Source organism: Indicator indicator, chromosome 4 (assembly GCF_027791375.1).
Source record: "Indicator indicator isolate 239-I01 chromosome 4, UM_Iind_1.1, whole genome shotgun sequence".
In the NCBI taxonomy this organism is placed as follows: domain Eukaryota; kingdom Metazoa; phylum Chordata; class Aves; order Piciformes; family Indicatoridae; genus Indicator; species Indicator indicator.
In genome coordinates, this window is record NC_072013.1 from 31,309,249 (window position 1) to 31,327,925 (window position 18,677).

General features: G+C 43.2%; 1 protein-coding gene across 1 annotated transcript in view; it reads right to left on the reverse strand.

The window, feature by feature from the left end:
• Positions 1-15,289, reverse strand: part of PELI2 (pellino E3 ubiquitin protein ligase family member 2) — an 82,173-nt gene extending 66,884 nt beyond the window's left edge. The window contains exon 1 of the mRNA XM_054400426.1: positions 15,213-15,289. Within this exon, the coding sequence (XP_054256401.1) occupies positions 15,213-15,289 (77 nt within the window). The remainder of the gene's footprint in view (positions 1-15,212) is intronic.
• Between the last annotated feature and the right edge of the window lie 3,388 nt (positions 15,290-18,677).

The following is an 18,677-nucleotide window of genomic DNA, read 5'->3' on the forward strand; positions in this document are numbered from 1 at the left end:
CAGGCTATAATTCCAAACAGTATTACAGGACTTAGAAGTAGCATCTGCAAGCCAAATGGAAATTCAGCTGTAGATATAAGGCTCATGAGCCCAAAACTGAAATTGGAAGCAGATTACCCAGCAAGGCATGCCTGAAAAGAGCTAGTTCAGAGACAGAAATCAAGTAATCGATTACAGCCAGCTGGTTGAAGAGATGACCTTTTGCCTTCAAGTTTTTCTAGTCCACATCACGATCCATAAGAGCACCTTGGCCATGCTAGTTGAAAACAGGGTAGTAGAGGAGTACAATGGTAAGAAATTTTGCATCCCTCTCTCCTGCCAGTGTCTGAAGATACATAAGGTCTCCTCCCTCTCCTCTCTGCCCCAGCTAAGCCACATCTGGAGGGAATATTGTGTCCATTTCTGTGTTCCCCAGATGGAGAGAAAAGAAACTACTGAAAAGAGTCCAGCAGAGGCTACAAGGATGAGGACAGTAAAGCATCTCTCTGACAAAGAAATGCTGAGACTGGAGAAGACTCAGATTCTTCTCAATGCTGATCAATACCTAAAGATATTGGGGGCCAGACACTTCAGGGGTGCCCGACAACAGGACAAGGGGCACCAGGCACAAATTGGAAGACAGGAAGCTTTATCTGAACATGAACCAAACCAAGTTTCCTGTGAAGGTGCCAGAGCACTCAGGCTGCCCAGGCAGGCTGTGTAATTTCCTTCTCTGGAGAGACTCTAAACCCACCTGATTGTGACCCTGTGCCTCCTGACCTGAGTGACTCTGCTTTAGCAAGGGGGTTGGACAGATGATCTCCACAGATCTGTTCCAATCTCCACCATTCTGTGAATCTGTGGAAGTACAGACAATCTATCTCCTTTTTTTTTGCAGATACCCAAATTCTTATCTCTTTGCCCAACTAAAGACACTGCATGCACATTTTAGAAAATACAAAGCACCTCCCCTTGCTCCTGTCAACACTTGACATTATACCCACAAGAATATCTGTCAGTCTCCAACAGCTGTTCTACTTTCCTCCAACTGTCCTATCAAAAGCAGAGAAAAGAGCCCTAACATTTGCTTCTATTAGGCAGAACTCCTTCAAGCAAGAGATGCCATCACTCTACCATCTTCAACGGTAGCAAAAGATAAAAATGAAATACAGGAACACTCACACCTCATCAGCCTGTTTCAGTATCTTTGTCTGAAAAACTCAGAAATAAATCCTCCATTATAATGGAACCAACCTGAAGTCCACTAGAGACATTCAAGTCTGGACAAATCCCAGATGACTTCTCCTGTCAGAGTTTTGGCCAAGAACAAAAAACCAGGCTACTTTGCAACTTGGAAAGGGAGACTTTTCACATCCAGAGGATTTAAGGTTTATGTTGAGCAACACAGAATACCCATTTTACTTCTGAACTAAGCTCACGAGAGAGAAGAACATGAGGCTGCTAAACTACATGGGACGTTATTCACAATTACCAAACCAGTTTGAGGTTGCATTCAAAATGCCTCCAAAAAAAAAAAAAAAGCTTTCCAAGAAAAGCTGACACTCAGAGTTATTCTTCAGGGACATCTTTTTCCACTGAAAAAAGCAGAGATGAACTGATCCAAAGCAAAAGTACGTACCACAAGACCAATGTTCTATACTGAGTACTTCATGAAACAATTTATTAAGGCTTTTCTAGTACCCCAAAACACAAGCAGAACATTTTGTTATCCCAAGGCACTGTGCTGACTTGTACATACAACACAGCAAACATTTACTCTACTGAAGTTCTCTTCACAAGTACCTGTAGTGTGGCATAGCATGCCACTTGGGATTACACCATTCTTCCAGATCCAAATCTTTTCACCATAATTACTTGAAGTGCCCAGAACATTTGTGTCCAATTCCTATTCACTCAAAGCTGGCATTCCACCATTACTGCAGGCAGTAGAGGTGAAACAACAGCAGTAACAGAATAATCAAAAAACAAGGAGTTTCATAAGCTGGAGAATCAGCAAAGCATGATTTCCTCTGAGTACATCTCATGCAGTTGGGTTCTTTCTCCATCTACTAACGTGACAGCTCCAACTGAAGCTTTTCCTCAGAGGTGATGAAAATCATAGTCACATGGATTCTCTGATGTTGAATGAGGCAGGGGCATCGGGGGGATCCATTATACAGACTCTCCTCAATATGGCTCAAACAGCATTCGGAGGCTTTGGAGCAAAATTAACTCAATGACACACTTCATTTCCAGTTACAGACCACAACCTCATCTGTCACTACATCTTCAAGTAAATCCCTGTGTGTTCATCAGAGGCAGATGGAAAATGACTGGAACAGGGAGGTAACAGTGTCAGTAGAGTTGAGGATGCAGCGTTCTCCTGCAAGACGACTGCTTAGATGGGGGGGAGCAGTAACTACCTCAGACATCTGACTTCACTCCATCTGTTTGGATCATCACCACAAAACTGACTACCTTATCCTGTCCCTACCCAACATCTGCCCTGTAGAGTTTCAAAGAGGTATCCTAAATACAAGCAGTTGTAGAGGTTATGAGCAGTTACCACGATCAATGCAAAATAGGCATCTCTTTCAGAACTTCTCTAGGTGGTTTCAAGTGGCTTTAAATTATGGCAAGATAAGCTGCACATCTGAACTTTTGGGTTGCTCTACCACTTCTTTTTAATTTTGACATCTGTCACACACTGCATAGGTCTGCACATCTAATAAAACTCTTCTCCAAAAACGAGCAACAGCATATGTACAACCTGGGAGTGGAAGAAGGTAGAAAACAAAGTTTAGATTATCCCTAAACAGACAACTCTTTAGACTTAGTAATGAATCTAAGTAGGAAGTTACCTTCATGTAAATGAAAAAAAGACTGCTCAAAATCACTTATACAGGCTTCCAGGATGAGTAAGGATGGTGATGGATAGGGGAAGAAAGTCACTTTGTACATCTGGTTTTAATGAATACGCTTGCTTTCTGGATATTAAAGAGCACCATACATGCTTATCTACCAGCATTTATTTTGGTTTAAGTCAACTGTCTTGCTCTCTTGACTTATGCATGACAAACTGATCCTTAAAGCATTTCTCTAACTCTGCAGAGCACAAAGCCCCACACTTCTACCACCTGACATATTCATAACAAATTTTGCCAGTTCACAAAACCAAGACAGCTGTTTTTTCTCAACTGCCATCTCTGCCCAAAACTTACACATTGGCCCATATTCTTTCTGGCTTGGGTCTGAATAGAGTCTGCAACTGGAATCAAGCCAGCCCCAAACCCCATTCCTTCCTGCCTGCCTTCACTGGCTACAAAATGCCCAGAGGAGAAAGAGCAAATCACTTTTGCCACAGAAATATCTGCTTACCCTTCAGCAGAGTATTACTTAACAATTGTTCTCTTTATGCTGACAGACTTCCAGTATGTAAAATCTTAACATAAACCAGGCTCCTCCAAGGATTCTAAGGTGCAAACTATCAATATATGATCTGAGGCCAGTTCCTGAATTGAATTTACAGTCACGTTGCACATAATAAACTAGGAGGGTAGACCAAGCTTGACTTAGACCCTGCTAATCACTTAAAAAACCCATCTTTGCTTACAAAGGGACCTGCACGTTATATTTTGTAGCCTTCCTTACATGGAAAGGTATTTGCTATATTACACTAACCCTGCATCCTGGAAACTCAAACTCCGCAATAAAACTAGATATATAGCACTTAAGTATTGCAGCTGAAAGTGTGATTGTGCAACCAAAGATAAGGCAGGGCTGAGCCAGCAATGTAACAGTATTTTGTGCTCAAACATTGAAAGTAAAGCACAAAAATCAAGAGTTATGCAGACTGTGAAAATACTGCAAAAAATGGCTTGTCTCAAAGCAAAAGGAGGAACATACTTAGAGCTTTGGGGAAAGCTCTGTCAAAGTCTTTAAATAGGTGCAGGGGCTCACTATCAAAAAGGGTTAAGAAATGCTTTTGAGATTGTGGAAAGAAGTTTCAGTGCACATCTCTAAAAAAACAAGTCCATTGCAGTCTGTACCCTGCCACCTTCAGCAAGGCATCTTACCCAAGGAAAAGGTCTCAGCAAGTCAGAAAGACCAAAGCATGGCCCATGGAAGCATGTTCCTGTAACCTCCAGGAACACTGGCACTGTCCCAGCTGACTTGCCAGTGATGTTTAAAGACATCTCTTGTGTCTCAAACTTTTTATTAGTTCAGAGAAGACCAGCTAAAAACAAGAGACGAGTCAAAAACAGTGCAACACTGCTCTGTTGCCAAACTTCCTTCTCCAGATTAGCTCTGATGGAAGAAGTTACTCAGCTGCTCATGCCAACCAAAGCAGCCTTAAGATCAATTTGCCTAATGTGCTGGTAATTTTTTGGCAAAACTCACCAAGGTGCTGACAGCCCATTTGATTAAATCTTCTGGCAGAATCAGAGTAGAGAATGCTCTCAGGAAGAAATCCTCCATCCCACTGCTGTTCGGGGCGGGGGGGGGGGGAAGGAGGGGGAGGGGAGAAGAAGGTATAGAACTAAGTAGAAAAAGACCTCTAAGATCATCAAGTCCAACCTTCTACCCAGCACGTCCATGACCACCAGACAATGTCCTGAAGTGCCACACCTACTCATTTTTTTAACACCTCCAAGGATGGTGACTCAACCACCTCCTAGGCAACCTGTATTTCTTGCAGCAAGCCACTGTAACCTCTCCCATCACATAAGATAGTTCTGGAATAGGACTTCTGCCCACAGCCCTTGACAAAAGGCCACACACTAAATTCAAACGCTGAATTCAAAACTCGTTCCTTGATGCACTGGGAAACTATTCCAGAAGACATTAAATTTCAGAAAGTAATGCAAAGTAGGTTTTACACATCAGTTAGTGGAAAGGTTAGGACAACTACAAGGTAATGAATCCTACCCAGTCTGAAAGATTTCTCTCCAGAGCCAAAAATGATTTTTGAATCAAAGTATTGAGTTTCACAGCTGTTTGCTCTCAGAGGTCAAGCATTGACTAGGAAGGCAAGTTGGAAGCAAAGTGGTATTTTGGTTTATTAGTCAATGTTCCATAAAAACACAGTCATCTGTGAGATGCAGAATCCTGTCACCAATGTGCAGGGAAGCAAGAACCATACAGCTCTCAGCATCTTTCAAGAGCTCTGTCTTTCCTGTGAAAGGAGGACACAAGACACACTGCTCCTGTTTCAAAGGCTACGACCGAACCATACTAAATCAGACATCAACAATCAAAATAAAGTCACGCTGTTGCACATGAAGAAATACAGCTGTGCTTATATCAGAGTTTCAGCCCATTAACTTCTGTGTCTAGACTAAACACTTCTTTCACTCTTCCTAAAGACACGTGCTACAGAGTTTGCACATTCAGGCTCCAGTTTATTTGTAATACACAAGAGAAGATTTAAGCTGTTCTATGCTTCGATTTGTTTAGTTTACTTTCATACAATGACTAATTGTCTCCATAGTCAGTACCACTGTATTCATCCAAGACGTTTACATGCCTTAAGAATATACACCAACCTGTTTGTTTAGGCACTACTAAGCCATCCTGTTCAAAGAATAAAATGGTTTTATGAACTTACTGGATTCTAAAATAAAGATAACAAATATTTGAGGGTGAAGAGTCATGTGAAAGCCTACTAAATGCATCACTACAGCTGAATATGAAGATTGCTTTTGAAAAGTGTTTATCAGTTAGAGATAAAGACCATGCCAACACTTCTTTGTCCTCAATTCCTTGAACATAGAGAAGAAAAAGGAGAATTTTGCAACAAAGATGAGTTAACATTACAATACTCACGAGAAGGCCATAATGCTTCTTGGCCTTTTCTTTTAACCTTACTATGTGCCACCTATCTCTAAGTTTTCCTACCTGTCCCCATTCCTTTGGGGATGCAGCACTGTAAATACATTTTCACTTAGCATTTGTCTCACTGCACAACTTGCTGCTTTCATCTGTTTAATATAGTTTGTTGCCACACAATAATGTAGCTCTATCATAGTTAATATAAGCAGTAAGTGTGACAGATGAATATTAGGTCTTATTGCCAAGTACTTCAAAAGGGCACATATGTGGCTTTCATACTATCCCCTAGCACAGGAAACCTTCTGCTCCATTAGATTAGGAATGGCCCCAAATCTTCTGGCCTTTCATTACTTAAAGAGGCCAATAAGAAAGATTGGGACAACTCTACAGCAGGGCCTGTTGTGACAGAACAAGAGGTGCAAGTTTTAAACTAAAAGAGGAGATTTAAACTACATAGAATGAAGAAACTTTTTACAATGAGGATGGTGAAACATTGGCACAGGTGGCAAGAGTCCCATCCAGGCAAACATTCCAGGTCAGGTTGTTTGTGGCTCTGAGCAACCTGTTATAGCTGAAGATGCCCCTGCCCACTGCAGTGGGGGGTGAACTAGATGACCTTTAAAGGTCTCTTCCAACCTAAAGCATTCTATGATTCTAGTTCATGCTCCTTGGAGCACCCTAGTTTTATCTCCAGTGACGTCTAGGTACAGTGAGCCCAAGTCCAATATTAAAGATATTGATAATTGGGGAAAAAAACCCTCACTTGAAGTGAGGTTCCAAAAGCACAAAACAGAGCTTGCTTACTTTCCCTCCCTACAGGAGAGACAAATTGCTATCGACAGAAGCATGCCTAATAGGTCCTTCAGCAACAGGCACATCGTATTGTGCCTAATCAAATCAAGCTAATCTCCAAACCACTTTGCTTTTAATACAACACACTCTTCAACACTGTAGATGTTGTCTGTATCCGTTTTCACAACTGCTGTTTACAGTATCTTTTGTCCATAAGACATTTCTGTTGTGATACAGAGGAATGCTTTTAGCTGAATGGTTCCTTCTTCACTACAAGCTAATTATTAACTGATGCTAACTATGAAGCTGCATGCATGTTTCTGACTGACCTCACAGGGTTTCACATAGCTAGCAAGCATTGTCCTCTTGTAACTTAAGCTCTGCTAACTCCAACCAACAAGTGCTCTTTGTGAAAAGGGTATTAGAAAGAGGTTTATTCTGCAGAGTCAAACCTCAAGGAAGGTTACTGCTGAACTCCCAGCACCATGATACCTATTTCGACATTAAGGAAATCCTACCAACAGCTTATTGACTGCTGCCCTTCTCCTCTGCCAATCTTTGTTTGCTTTGAAATCACACAGCCAGAAGTGCACCCTTTATATAATCATCAGCAGTGCACAGAGACCCAGTGAGAGAATATTTGCAGAGGAGGTTGTATCATAAGTTTAAATCACAGAACCATTAAGGTTGGAAAAGACCAACAAGATCACTACGTTCAACTGACAACCCAGCACTGCCAAGTTCACCACTAAGCCATGTCCCAAAGTTCCACATCTACACAAGGATTTTTTTAACACTTTCAGGAATAGCGATTCCACCACTTCCCTAGGCAGCTTGTTCCAGGGCTTGACAACCCTTTCAGTGAAGAAATTGCTTTTAATGTCCAACCTAAACCTCCACTGATGCATCTTGAGGCCATTTGCTCTCACCCTGTCATTTGTTACCTGGGAGAAAAGATCAACACTGCCCTCACTACAACCTCCCTTAAAGTAGTTGTTGCAAGCGAGATCTCCCCTCTGCCTCCTTTTCTCCAGGCTAAACAACCTCAGTTCCTTCAGCCTCTCCTCACAAGATTTGTCCTCTAGACCCCTCACCAACTTCATTCTCTTCCCCAGACATGCTCCAGCACCTCAATGAACTTTTTGGAGTGTAAGGCCCAAAACTGAACCTAGTACTTGAGGTGTGGCCTCACCAGTGCTGAGTACAGGAGTCACTTTTCTAGTCCTGCTGGTCAGACTATTTCTATCCATACCAGGCTACTATTGGCCTTCTTGGCCACCAGAGCAAATGCTGGCTAACCCTCAGCATGCTGTCAACAAACATACCAAGGTCCTTTTCCAACAGGCAGCTCATCACCAAAGGAGTCATCACAGAAGGGGCACTTCTGGTCATAAAGAGAGGATGCACAGTGGTGTACTACAGCTGAAGAGCCAGGACAGCACTGCTCCACCTATTCACCAACCCCCAGCACAGTAAAAGAGGCCTCAAGTGCTCTTGACTGTGTTATCTGCTTTGACCAAGACCTATTCTAGGCCACCAAGTAATAGGATTAATAGAGTCTCTTGTATAATGCATTAAGACCAAAAGCGGATCATTCATTTCGGAATGGGGACTATTTGAAGTTCATCACAAACATTCAGACTAGATGATACAAGGAAGAATTTTTTTTTTTTTTTTTTTTTTTTTTTTTTTTTTTTTTTTTACACTAATGGTGGTGAAACACTGGCCCAGGCAAGCCAAAGAGGTGGTAGATGCCCCATCCCAGGCACCATTCCAGGTCAGGTTGGATGGAGCTCTAAGCAAGCTGATGTAGTTGCAGACACCCCTGCTCACTGCAGGGAGGGGGTGGACTAGATGACCTTTAAAGGTCCCCCTCCAACGCAAAATATTTTATCATTATTATTATTCTACATTACTTGCAGTTTTCCAGAGAAGTTACAAATTGGTCCCCCAAAGTATGTGAACAATGAACGATCAAAACCCAGTACTAACCTGCATAAAGCTACATTAGATGTCTAAAAAATTATGAGAGAAAGGTAAGGGAGGCATAGAATTCTGAACTGCATCTTGTCATCAGGGAAACAAGTCATCCAAAAGAAAAGCAGGACCCCTTCAACAGACTACTGGCATATGTAGGTGGTGCAAATGAAAAATGCAAGGCCACCACTTAGTGACATATTTGGAAAACAAGCAAAACATGATGCTTTGCCTTACAAATCTTTCTGGAAGTGCGCACGCTCCCTACGTCAGCATCCCCATTCTTGTCCCTCAAGGTTTAAGCTTGTGACAAGTCACATGCAAGCTTTTCAGTGCTGACCTTGGGAAAGAGTGAGAATAACAAAAATATATTTGTTGGCAAAAGGAAAAGTACCCTCAATGCAAATGAGATTATGGTATCAAACAGTACAAATGGAACAGGATTTGACAGCACAAAGTAAACCTAGAAACCAACTACAGCTTCTGGTTCAAACTGGGAGCTCAGACTGAATCCTCCTCTATGTCACTTGCCTGAGACAAGCCTCAAGTATGATAGTGCAGAATAACCAAAGGCAACTGTAGATGACATCATGAGAAGCACTCCTACTAAACATGAAGACTGCATCTATACAACATGCTAGAGGAGTATTCTTTGGAAAGTTTCATTCCCATACTCATCCACACATACTCAAGACAAATCCAGAACCAAAACATGTGCAGACAATCCCAGTGAGAAAAATGACACAATGGTTGGTTCAGCCTATCTAAACAGCTGTTGCCTACAGGCACCCCTATAGTATTTCACAAACAGTTGTAAAAGCTCTCTGCTGGCACTCTGAAATAATAAATCTACCTTCAGGAAGGTACATCAGCTAAGGCTCAGCATCATACAACACTCACACAGCTTCTTATTTACTTAGAGGTGCAGGAACAGTATTCTCAAAGTATCAAGCTGATATGTGCTGTCACTACTGAAGAGTAAGGACTAAGTGATTTAGAGAGCAGCATTAGCTGCATAATAAATGAGTATATACCAGTCATAATTTAGTTTGAACTGGATAATAAAAAGTTCCTGACTTCTTTAGGAAAAATCTGTTCTCAAGCAACCTTGTAATCACAGTTGAAAAACAGCCTGCTGTTAAGATGGAGCATGAAATAGCTTAAGCAAGATGCTGCTTTCAGCAACAAAACACTACTCTTAATAACCTAGAAAGTAATTTCTAGGTTTATATGCTTATTTCAAAGTAGAACCAAGCAGATTTTCACAGAATCTACTCATTTATCAATTGCAGCTGAACACTGAAAACTATCCATCCCTAATTCTCCCAAGATAGGAAAGGAGCAGCCATTTGGTTCTATGTGAGAAGTGCATCAGTCAAAGGCAGCAAAGTCTTAGATTTCTCAGCCTTGTTTACTCAGAGTAAGCAGTCTGTTTTTTACATTTTAAGAAAAAAAGTCTTCTACTTGTACACGTGTGACCTGCTCCCTGCTCATGCGAAGGGGGTTATAGTTCAAGAACACACTCAGTGTCCCTCTTGTAACAAGCAGTAAACGTGCAGATGTTTGATGCTCTGATTTGCTTCTGCAAATACAGCTTTTAGCAACTAGAGTTTGAAGTTTCTTGTCTCAAATTTTACATCAGTATCAAGATGCTATGAATAAAACTGGATACAAATCTGCACTTTGAGAAAGTCGAAAGTACTCCAAGGAATAGGATAGTTGCAGAGAACCAGTTTGGGTATGCCTTCCTCCATAGCTACATGAAATGAAACCTTTGCTCTACCCAACCACACACAAACTTACACCAAATAAAAGCCATGAATATTTCCTCAAACATAACCCTTTCTACTATTTTCAGTAGACTGCAGTTAAAGTTTTTCTATTCAGACACAATACCTATGGTATTTGATTAATTTTCTTGCAAGCTCTGAATTGGAACTGCTCACATTCTCAATATGCAGCATATAAGATCCTTCATAAACTAAGTACAAGACATATAAGTGGCTCCCATGAAGCCACTGTCAATATAAAAAAAAAAAAAAAATCAGTTTCTCCCAAACAGCAGCCTTCCAGCTATGTCTGCTGAAGCAAATGATTCTCACAGAGAATTATGTCCTTGAACATATTTAATGGGTGGCTACCATGGTTTGGTGTAGATGCTCCTTGAGATGAAGCCATTCTTAGATAAGGCTCAAAAGCAGAACCCGAGTCATCTGAATGATTTCACCAATACATCTACACCATGAGAATCAGAGTAATACAGAAAATTACAGGATCATTAGACAAAGCTTCAGCTTGATATCAAACAGCAAATCTGTGTAAGTACAACATAGATTCCCAGCTTAATGCCATAGCCAGGGTGATCCTTCCTGTCTTTGGTCCCTAAACAGAAGCAAACAGCTACCAGGGGCAAGCACAGATACCACAACGCATCTGCACTGTCAACACAATTGGAAAACTGTACCAGCTTCTCCTTGAAGTGCACAGCAAGAGATTAACAGGAATTGTAATGAAAAACCAAAGAACTAAGTGAAAAATTGGAAACATGCTTAGAAGTAGGAAACACATCAGGAATTTTTACCTCAATGAGGTGCTGGTTAAGGAGCAACTTTGATCCATCAGAAGAAGTCGTTATAAGCAACAAGATTCAAAAACTGGAGGTCCCTTCAGATTAACACAAAACCCCCACGCTTCAATTCGAAATTTGAGTGTTTATTCAAGGACAACCAACCATCCACATCAAACAAAGCTCAAGTTCACAACTCATAGCGGCTTCTTTGGACACTGTAGCATCCAAGTTAAAAGATTCATTTATTTTAATGGTTGACTCTGGAAAATTTATACATAAAGTGCTGACAGAGATTTTAAAATAAGCACTGTAACAACACTGAGCAACAGCCCTTAAGAGTTTTGTCTAGTTCAATTAAAGGCTGTACCCCCTTGCTAATGAGCAGCTAACAGATATCTTTGGTTAGTAAGAAATATTACACACACCTATTAGAAACCCCAAACTCCTCAGAATTGGTGACAATACATTACACTGAAAGAATCTAACATCAGGTATAAAATTATTTCACTGCTAGAGAACTCTACCATTGACTTACTCTCCTTCGGTATTCCTCCTTCAGTTTATACCATTTTAGTCAAGTGACTTTTCTGAGAAGTTAAAGCTGCCCTTCAACATCATTAAATAATGGGCAAATTCACCAAGACACATTCAGGCAGTCCCAAAGGAAGAGAGAATTAACAGCACCAGGCCACTAACATCTGCCTTCAGCAAAACCCACCCCACACTGCCAGGACCAAGCACCCTGCACACAAGACAAAGCCAAGCTGGTCTGAGTATCGTTACGCCAGAATAAATTATTCACAGTGCAACTCAAACTTGGGAGGGAAAAGGGGTACTGGGAGGAAGGGAAAAGACCACCCCCCTCAAAAGGTTAATTTTTGTTTTTCCTACCACAGTTCTTAACTGGAAGTTGCTCTGTAGTGCTAACCAGACACCAGTCAAATGAAGGTTACTGAAAATGTACTGACACTCTACTAACACTGGTTACTGTATTCAGTATCTCCTTCAAAACTCTGCCTTTGACCCCGTGTTTCAAGGAATATGTAATAGGCTGTTACTTAGTTAGGACTTCAAAAAAGCTTGTTCGCCCCCTAAAAGTGAGAGTGTGAATGTTTCTGCTTCCCCAAGAAATCTGTAGCCTTTTGTGAGCAGATGATGTCAGGAGCAGATGCACACAAGCAGATTCACAATCAGCAGATGATCTCTTTACCAGCCATCTTGACCTGTCTGGCTTGATTTACATAAACTGTTTTTATCCACTACAACATTGATTATGTAAACCTCAGCAAAATCTTAGCCAAACATGCACTGCCACATCACTGAGAGAAAATACGTAAGGGTTTACTGGGAGGAGGTTATTGGAAGTATATCTGCTGCAACAACTGACTTCAGATGCCCTCAGGCTTTACCCTCTGATCACACTAACATGCAGACAAGCAATGCCAACTATTTCAAGACAACACAGGAACATGTTCTGGTGGGAGAGCTACCAATAGCTAAAAGAACACCTTCTTAAGGGTCAAGTATACAACAACCCTACTTTAACACTGTTGAGAGGAGTAAGAGCAAAAGATAAAGGGAAGTTTTATCATCTGAAAACCACGCTCTCAGCAGTTTGCCAGGTACACCAATTCCTTTGTTCATCAGCCTTTTCACCACTTACTTTAAAAGTCTCACAGCTCAGGACAAAAGTTATTCATCAACATCACCATCAATGCTTCCCCCTCTACCCCCTTTAAACCACACAGTACCTCAAAACAACTAAGGCTTGTTGATTTTGCTAATTTAAGTCTATCTGTGAGGTCACTCTATCAATTTTAATCAAGCAGTTGCAACAGAAGCTGCGATGCTATGCTTCTGCTGGTCCACAGGTCTGTTTCATGGAGGGGGAAGAACAGATTTACATTGTCTTGTTTAAATGGAATGCCAGATTTCAAGATTTTAATATAAAATAGCTATTAAGAAATATTTTTTTAGAATACTGAACAGATGCCTAAGCTGTTCCAACAGTTCCTAGTCACAAATGTTGAGTCACCAATGAAAAAGAGAGATATGTTTGTATTATTTATGGCACTACATACAACATTTAAGACATCTCTGACAGGAAATGCAGTAATCAACTCCTGAAACGTAAAATGGTTCTTGAAACCCACAATCTCCAGTCCAAAAAGGGAAAAACCTAATTACTGAAGTCAAGGCATTTCCTGGACTGTTTCCACCACATCTACCTATTCCTACATCACATCCAGTAAGCGCATTGTGTCAGCAAACTGTGACAGCCAAGGCCCCATTGTTTCAGTGCAGCCTAGAGACACACTGACCAGAGAGATTCTGCCCCTCTGCGGACCTCTTCCTCTTGATTCTAGTGCAAGGACAAGGGGATCTGTTTGCTTTTTAGTACATGTAACACCCCAAAGATACTACCTCAGTAGTTTTAGAGAACGACTGATCCTCAAATAAAAACAAACCTCAGTCCTATAAATTTTATTTAAATTTTATTGGCATGTTTCAAACATACAGCAGTGAAGATCAGGACCTCTGGTAGAACCGATAAGCTGACATCAATGCCTTCCATATTAAAGCAAAAGCACACCAGGCTTTGCTAGGTTAAGATCAGAGCCAAAACATTTCATACTTCTGTACTTTCAACTGCTGCTAAAAATAGGAAAGCAACAGAAAGGAAAACGCTTCCAGCTGTGCACAAAAAGCCTCTGCAGCACAACATCAATTTATGCACTCTAATTAAATTAAAGATTCAACATCATACTACGACTTCATTGTCAGAGACAATGTTGCACAGCTGAGGTTACCCTCCATTTCCACAATGGAAACAGCAAGTAGGTTTCTTTATTAAATTTAGTTTGATATGGATATTTCTCCTGAATCAAGTTACTCAGCTTAAATTCAAGCCTTTCAAATGCCAACTCTGGTAATAGCTCTATTTTATTCCATGGTAACCATATCTTGACCTAGTCTCGTGATAAGAAACATTTAGCATCCCTCAAGGAAAAAAAGATACATCATTGGCCACAGAAGTACCCAGTCTTAGCTACTCTTTTTATCAGCTCCCAGAGATTCAAACAGTTATTCTGCAAGGGTGAACACACTCCTTAAAGGGATGACTTGACCCAAAACAAATAACAACAACAAAAAATCCGTAACAAAACAGCATAAGGGGTTTTTTACGACCCTGCAGCAAATATGTAACAGATTCTGAAGGGGGGTGGAACTAAAGAACGCAGCAAGGCTGTAACTGTTCTGCTTCGCGGCTGGCTGAAAACATCTCTATTGTGTTTATTACTAAAACCTGTATCATTAACTATGTTTCTGCGTATTAAAACTACCAAAATTAAGCATCTCTTCTAAGGTTCACAAGGGCTCTCAGCAAGCGCGGCTTAGACGCTTCTCCCTCATCTGTTTCCACGGCGTTCAGCAGAAAGGCTACGAGCTCTAACAGCAGGGCAAGAACATAATACCAAGCGGATTACTTTAAGATCCGTATCAAGCTGGGAAAATAAACATTTCCACTACGAATCGGAATACAAGTGTTTCACCCTCCTCCTCCCCCACTCCTTAATTCCAAAGTCATCTTCCCTGCAATCTGCAAGGAGGACGCCAGCGAAGGGAGTGAGAGGAGAGTCCAACGAGCAGCGGCGACTAAGGGAAGGACAGGGCTAGGGTCTCCCCACAGCCTCTCCGGCCAACTCCGCACACCACCCCCCGCCCCCCCTCCCGACCCGCTCAAAGTTTCTTTCCAGCCCGCAGGCCCCGCAGCCGCAGTGCCCGGCAGCCCCCACATACTCCCACCCCGAGCCTCCAGAGCCGCCACGGGATGCGGGCCGAGGGCCGAGTCGCGTTCTCCCCGCCGTGAAAGTTACTGCCGGCGGCGGGGACGAGCGGCCGCCCTCGCAGCCGTGGGACCCCAAGGGCCGAGGCAAAGCGGGAAGCGTTGCCTCAGCGCCAGCTGAGAGGAAACGGCCGCCGCTTCCCTCGCCTCAGGACGGGTCCCCGCCGCGTTCCCCGCCGCTTCCCCGCAACCTCGTCGCCCCTTCGCAGTGCTCACCCTAGCACCACCAGCTCCCCGTATTTGACGGGCTCCTTGTTGGGCGCGCAGTGCTCCTCCTGGCTGGGGGAAAACATGGGGCCGCCGCCAAAGTCACCTCGGCTGCTAAGTAGTCCCCCCGACACCCGCCGCGGGGCGGGGAGCCAGTCCCGACAGGGCTCCGCTATGCTCCCCGCACTGAGCCGCCGGCCGCCCGACAACGGCCACTACACCCGGGGCTGGGGGGGCGAGGGGAGGAGCGCAGCCGGCACGTACCAACTCGCTCCGGCAGGGGGGGTGTGCGGAGCAAAACGCTGCCCTCCTCCCGCTGCCTGAACACGCGTGGCCCCACCCGCCCCACTCCCATTCACCGCCTGAGGTTGGGGTGCGCCCGCGGAGGCGGGGCTCGGCACCACTGCGCTCCGCCCCTTGCTTCTCACCTTACGCCCCCATCACGGCCCGCAGTGGTACGGCCTCGGTGTGTTATGTAAACATAGAGTAAAAGGGACGGGGCCGCTCTTAAAGAGACCGCGCTTCGGTGGGACTGAGGGGTCTCGACCGTGGAGACAGTGCAGGAAGAATCTTCTAGGTCACCTGTACGGGGGTCGCCCTGGATTCTAGATCACCTGGGGACCTGAATCACTGTGTGAAGTTGTAGATTGCCTTGTATCCCCCTGAGAGAGTCTAGATCTGGGGGACGAGGGGGGGAGGTGGGGTGTGTGGCAGTGGGGTGGGGAGGGGTCTTCAGCCCCACGGCTGCCTGGAGGCCTGGCTCTAGATCACCTGGGGATCTGCGTCACCTCCTGTCTGAGTTGGAGGTTCTAGATCACTTCCTGCCCCCAAGTAGTGTCCAGATCTTAGGGGGTTCATCAGACCCACAGCTGCCTGCAGTCTTGGTTGTAGATCACCTGGGATTCCGTGTCACCTCGTTTCTCAGCCTGGAATTACAGATCACCTCAGGGTTCTGGATCATCTTCAAAGGCTGCAGAACATCTCCTGCAGAAGAAGATGGTTCTGGACCACATGCAGCTGGGATATGCTCTAGACCACACCTTCCCATAGCTCTAGATCACTGGCATGGAAAAGAAAAAAAGAATAAAAAATAATTTAAAAAAAGAAATCAAACTTTCCACTTTCTTGAACTGAGTGTTGAGGTTATTCACCCTGGAGAAGAAAAGGTTTCAGAGAGACTTTCTTGTGGTCTTTCAGTACTTAAAGGGTCTGTAAGAAAGATAGGGACAGACTTTTTAGCAGGGCTTGTTGTGGCAGGACAAGGAGTGACAGTTTTAAACTGAAAGAGAGGAGAATCAGAGTAGGTAGAAGGAAGACATCTTTTATGCTGAGGGTGGTGAAACACTGGCCCAGGTTGCCCAGAGAGGTGGTAGGTGCCCCATTCCAAGAAACGTACCAAGCCAGTATGGGGCTCTGAGCAACCTGATCTAGTCAAAGATATCTCTGCAGGGCATCGAACTAGATGACCTTTGAAGGTCCATTCCAACCCAAACTCTTCAATGTTTCTATGGTTCTATGACTTCCAAGGACTTTCCCTCCAGCCTGCCACTGCTTCAGCCTCTCCCTCACCAACATCTTCACTCAGAGCTTAATTTCCTTTCTCCTTGGTACCAAACACAAGAAAAACTAACAACAATTAGCTCGGCATCAATCTGCGTTGAGGATAGAAACTCTCATTAGCTGGTCTTTCAGGTCTCCAACTCGGAAGCCCATTAATGAAGGAAAAAGTGATTGCAGTGGCCATCACACTGCTCCTAGGCTTTTCTGAAAAGGATCCCTCAGGTTAGAGCAGTCAGACTCAGGATCAAGTCCTGCTCTTCTTGCCGAAAGCTTTCCCTCTGTCTGAAATTGTATTTAGCTATTAATTTTCCTGGTAATGTTATTTTTCTGTCATTTCTGGTGAAGAGGTGAAATGGAAAAACCCAACCAATCTCACAGGGCTGCAAAATGGAGATCTTCCCAGAGGCTGTGTGAAGAAGACAAGATTTTATTAAAGACAGAGAGCTGAATTATTACAGATTTATCTTCTTTATTGCCCTAACGAAATAGAAAAGAAAGCCAGGCTGTAAGTCACTGTCAACGAAAACAAATACAGCACCGAAAACAGTGTGAAAAACAAACCTCCTGGCTGCATCCTCTTCAACTTCTCCCATTTCTCCCCCCACTGAAAGCAAGACCTTCGATGTAGTTTGGCTTTAACACAGTGTGAACAAACTTTAATACTCTTCCAAACTCAGCTCAGCTTGGCTTCCCTTAAGTCAAACTTCCCATTAATGTGACTAAATTTTCAGCATCTTCTGCTGCTCCTTCAGCCCCACATGGGGATGGGAGGGACAAGGATGGACCTCAAAGATCTCATTTTGCCTCTTTCTCCCCACTATCCCATTTTTAAACGCTATGCTTTTTGGAGAGGAGGGGAAAGTTGCACAGGGAAAAGCCTGCATGTTTTCTTTCTGCAATACAAACTGCTGTACTTAAATACAGCTGAACATGCACTGTTTTGTATTGCTGAAAAATAAATGTGAAAACCTGCAAAAAAATTGTAGAGGGTGGAAGAACTGTGCTGAGGTGAGGGAGGGACAGCTAGATAACCCTTGCTGTGTTGTCTGATGCATTATTTTTTCCCTTGGAAATGTTCTTCATTTGTACATGCAAAATCTCTTCAATCTGCACCTACCCATAGGGTATTTTATACTGGCAAGTAAAGAGGGAAGCTCAAACCCAGCCCCACAAGGTATTTTAAGGGTTGCTGGGTCTTTTCTTCCCAAGTCAGAGATTTTCTCATTGCCATTTCTAAGGACCTATTGCTCCCAGCACTGGAAACCTGCATTTGAATTTTTTAATTGTTTAAAATTTTAAATATTTAACTAGTGAAGCAGAGCCAGGAGGAAGGAGCAGCTTTGCTGTACATCACACAGCTCCATGTGCCACACAGATCATAGCCCCAAAACCTAGCACCACTGTTTCTTTGAGCTCCAAAAATTCCTTTTGAAACTGGTGCAAGAAATTCTTTACTGGCGTTTCCCCCAAAATCCCTTAAAACAGAAATATAGAAGCATGGAATGGTTTGGGTTGGAAGGGACCTTAAAGATCATGTAGTTCCACCTCCCTGCCATGGGCAGGTATAAACTTCCACTAGATCAGGTTGCTCAAAGACCCATCCAAACTGGCCTTGAATGTTTCCAAGGATGGGGCATCCACCGCTTCTCCAGGCAATCCATTCCAGTGTCTCAACACCCTCACGATTAAGAACTTATTCCTAATATCTAATCTAAATCTTCCTTTTTTTTCCCGTTTTAAAGTCATTCCCTCTTGCCCTATATACTACATGCCCTTGTAAAAAGTTCCTCACCATCTTTCTGTAGGCCCTTTTTAGGTACTGGAAGTCTGCTATAAAGTCTCCCCGAAGCTTCTCTTCCCCAGGCTGAACAACCCTAACTCTCTCATCCTGTCCTCATAGAAGAGGTGCTCCAA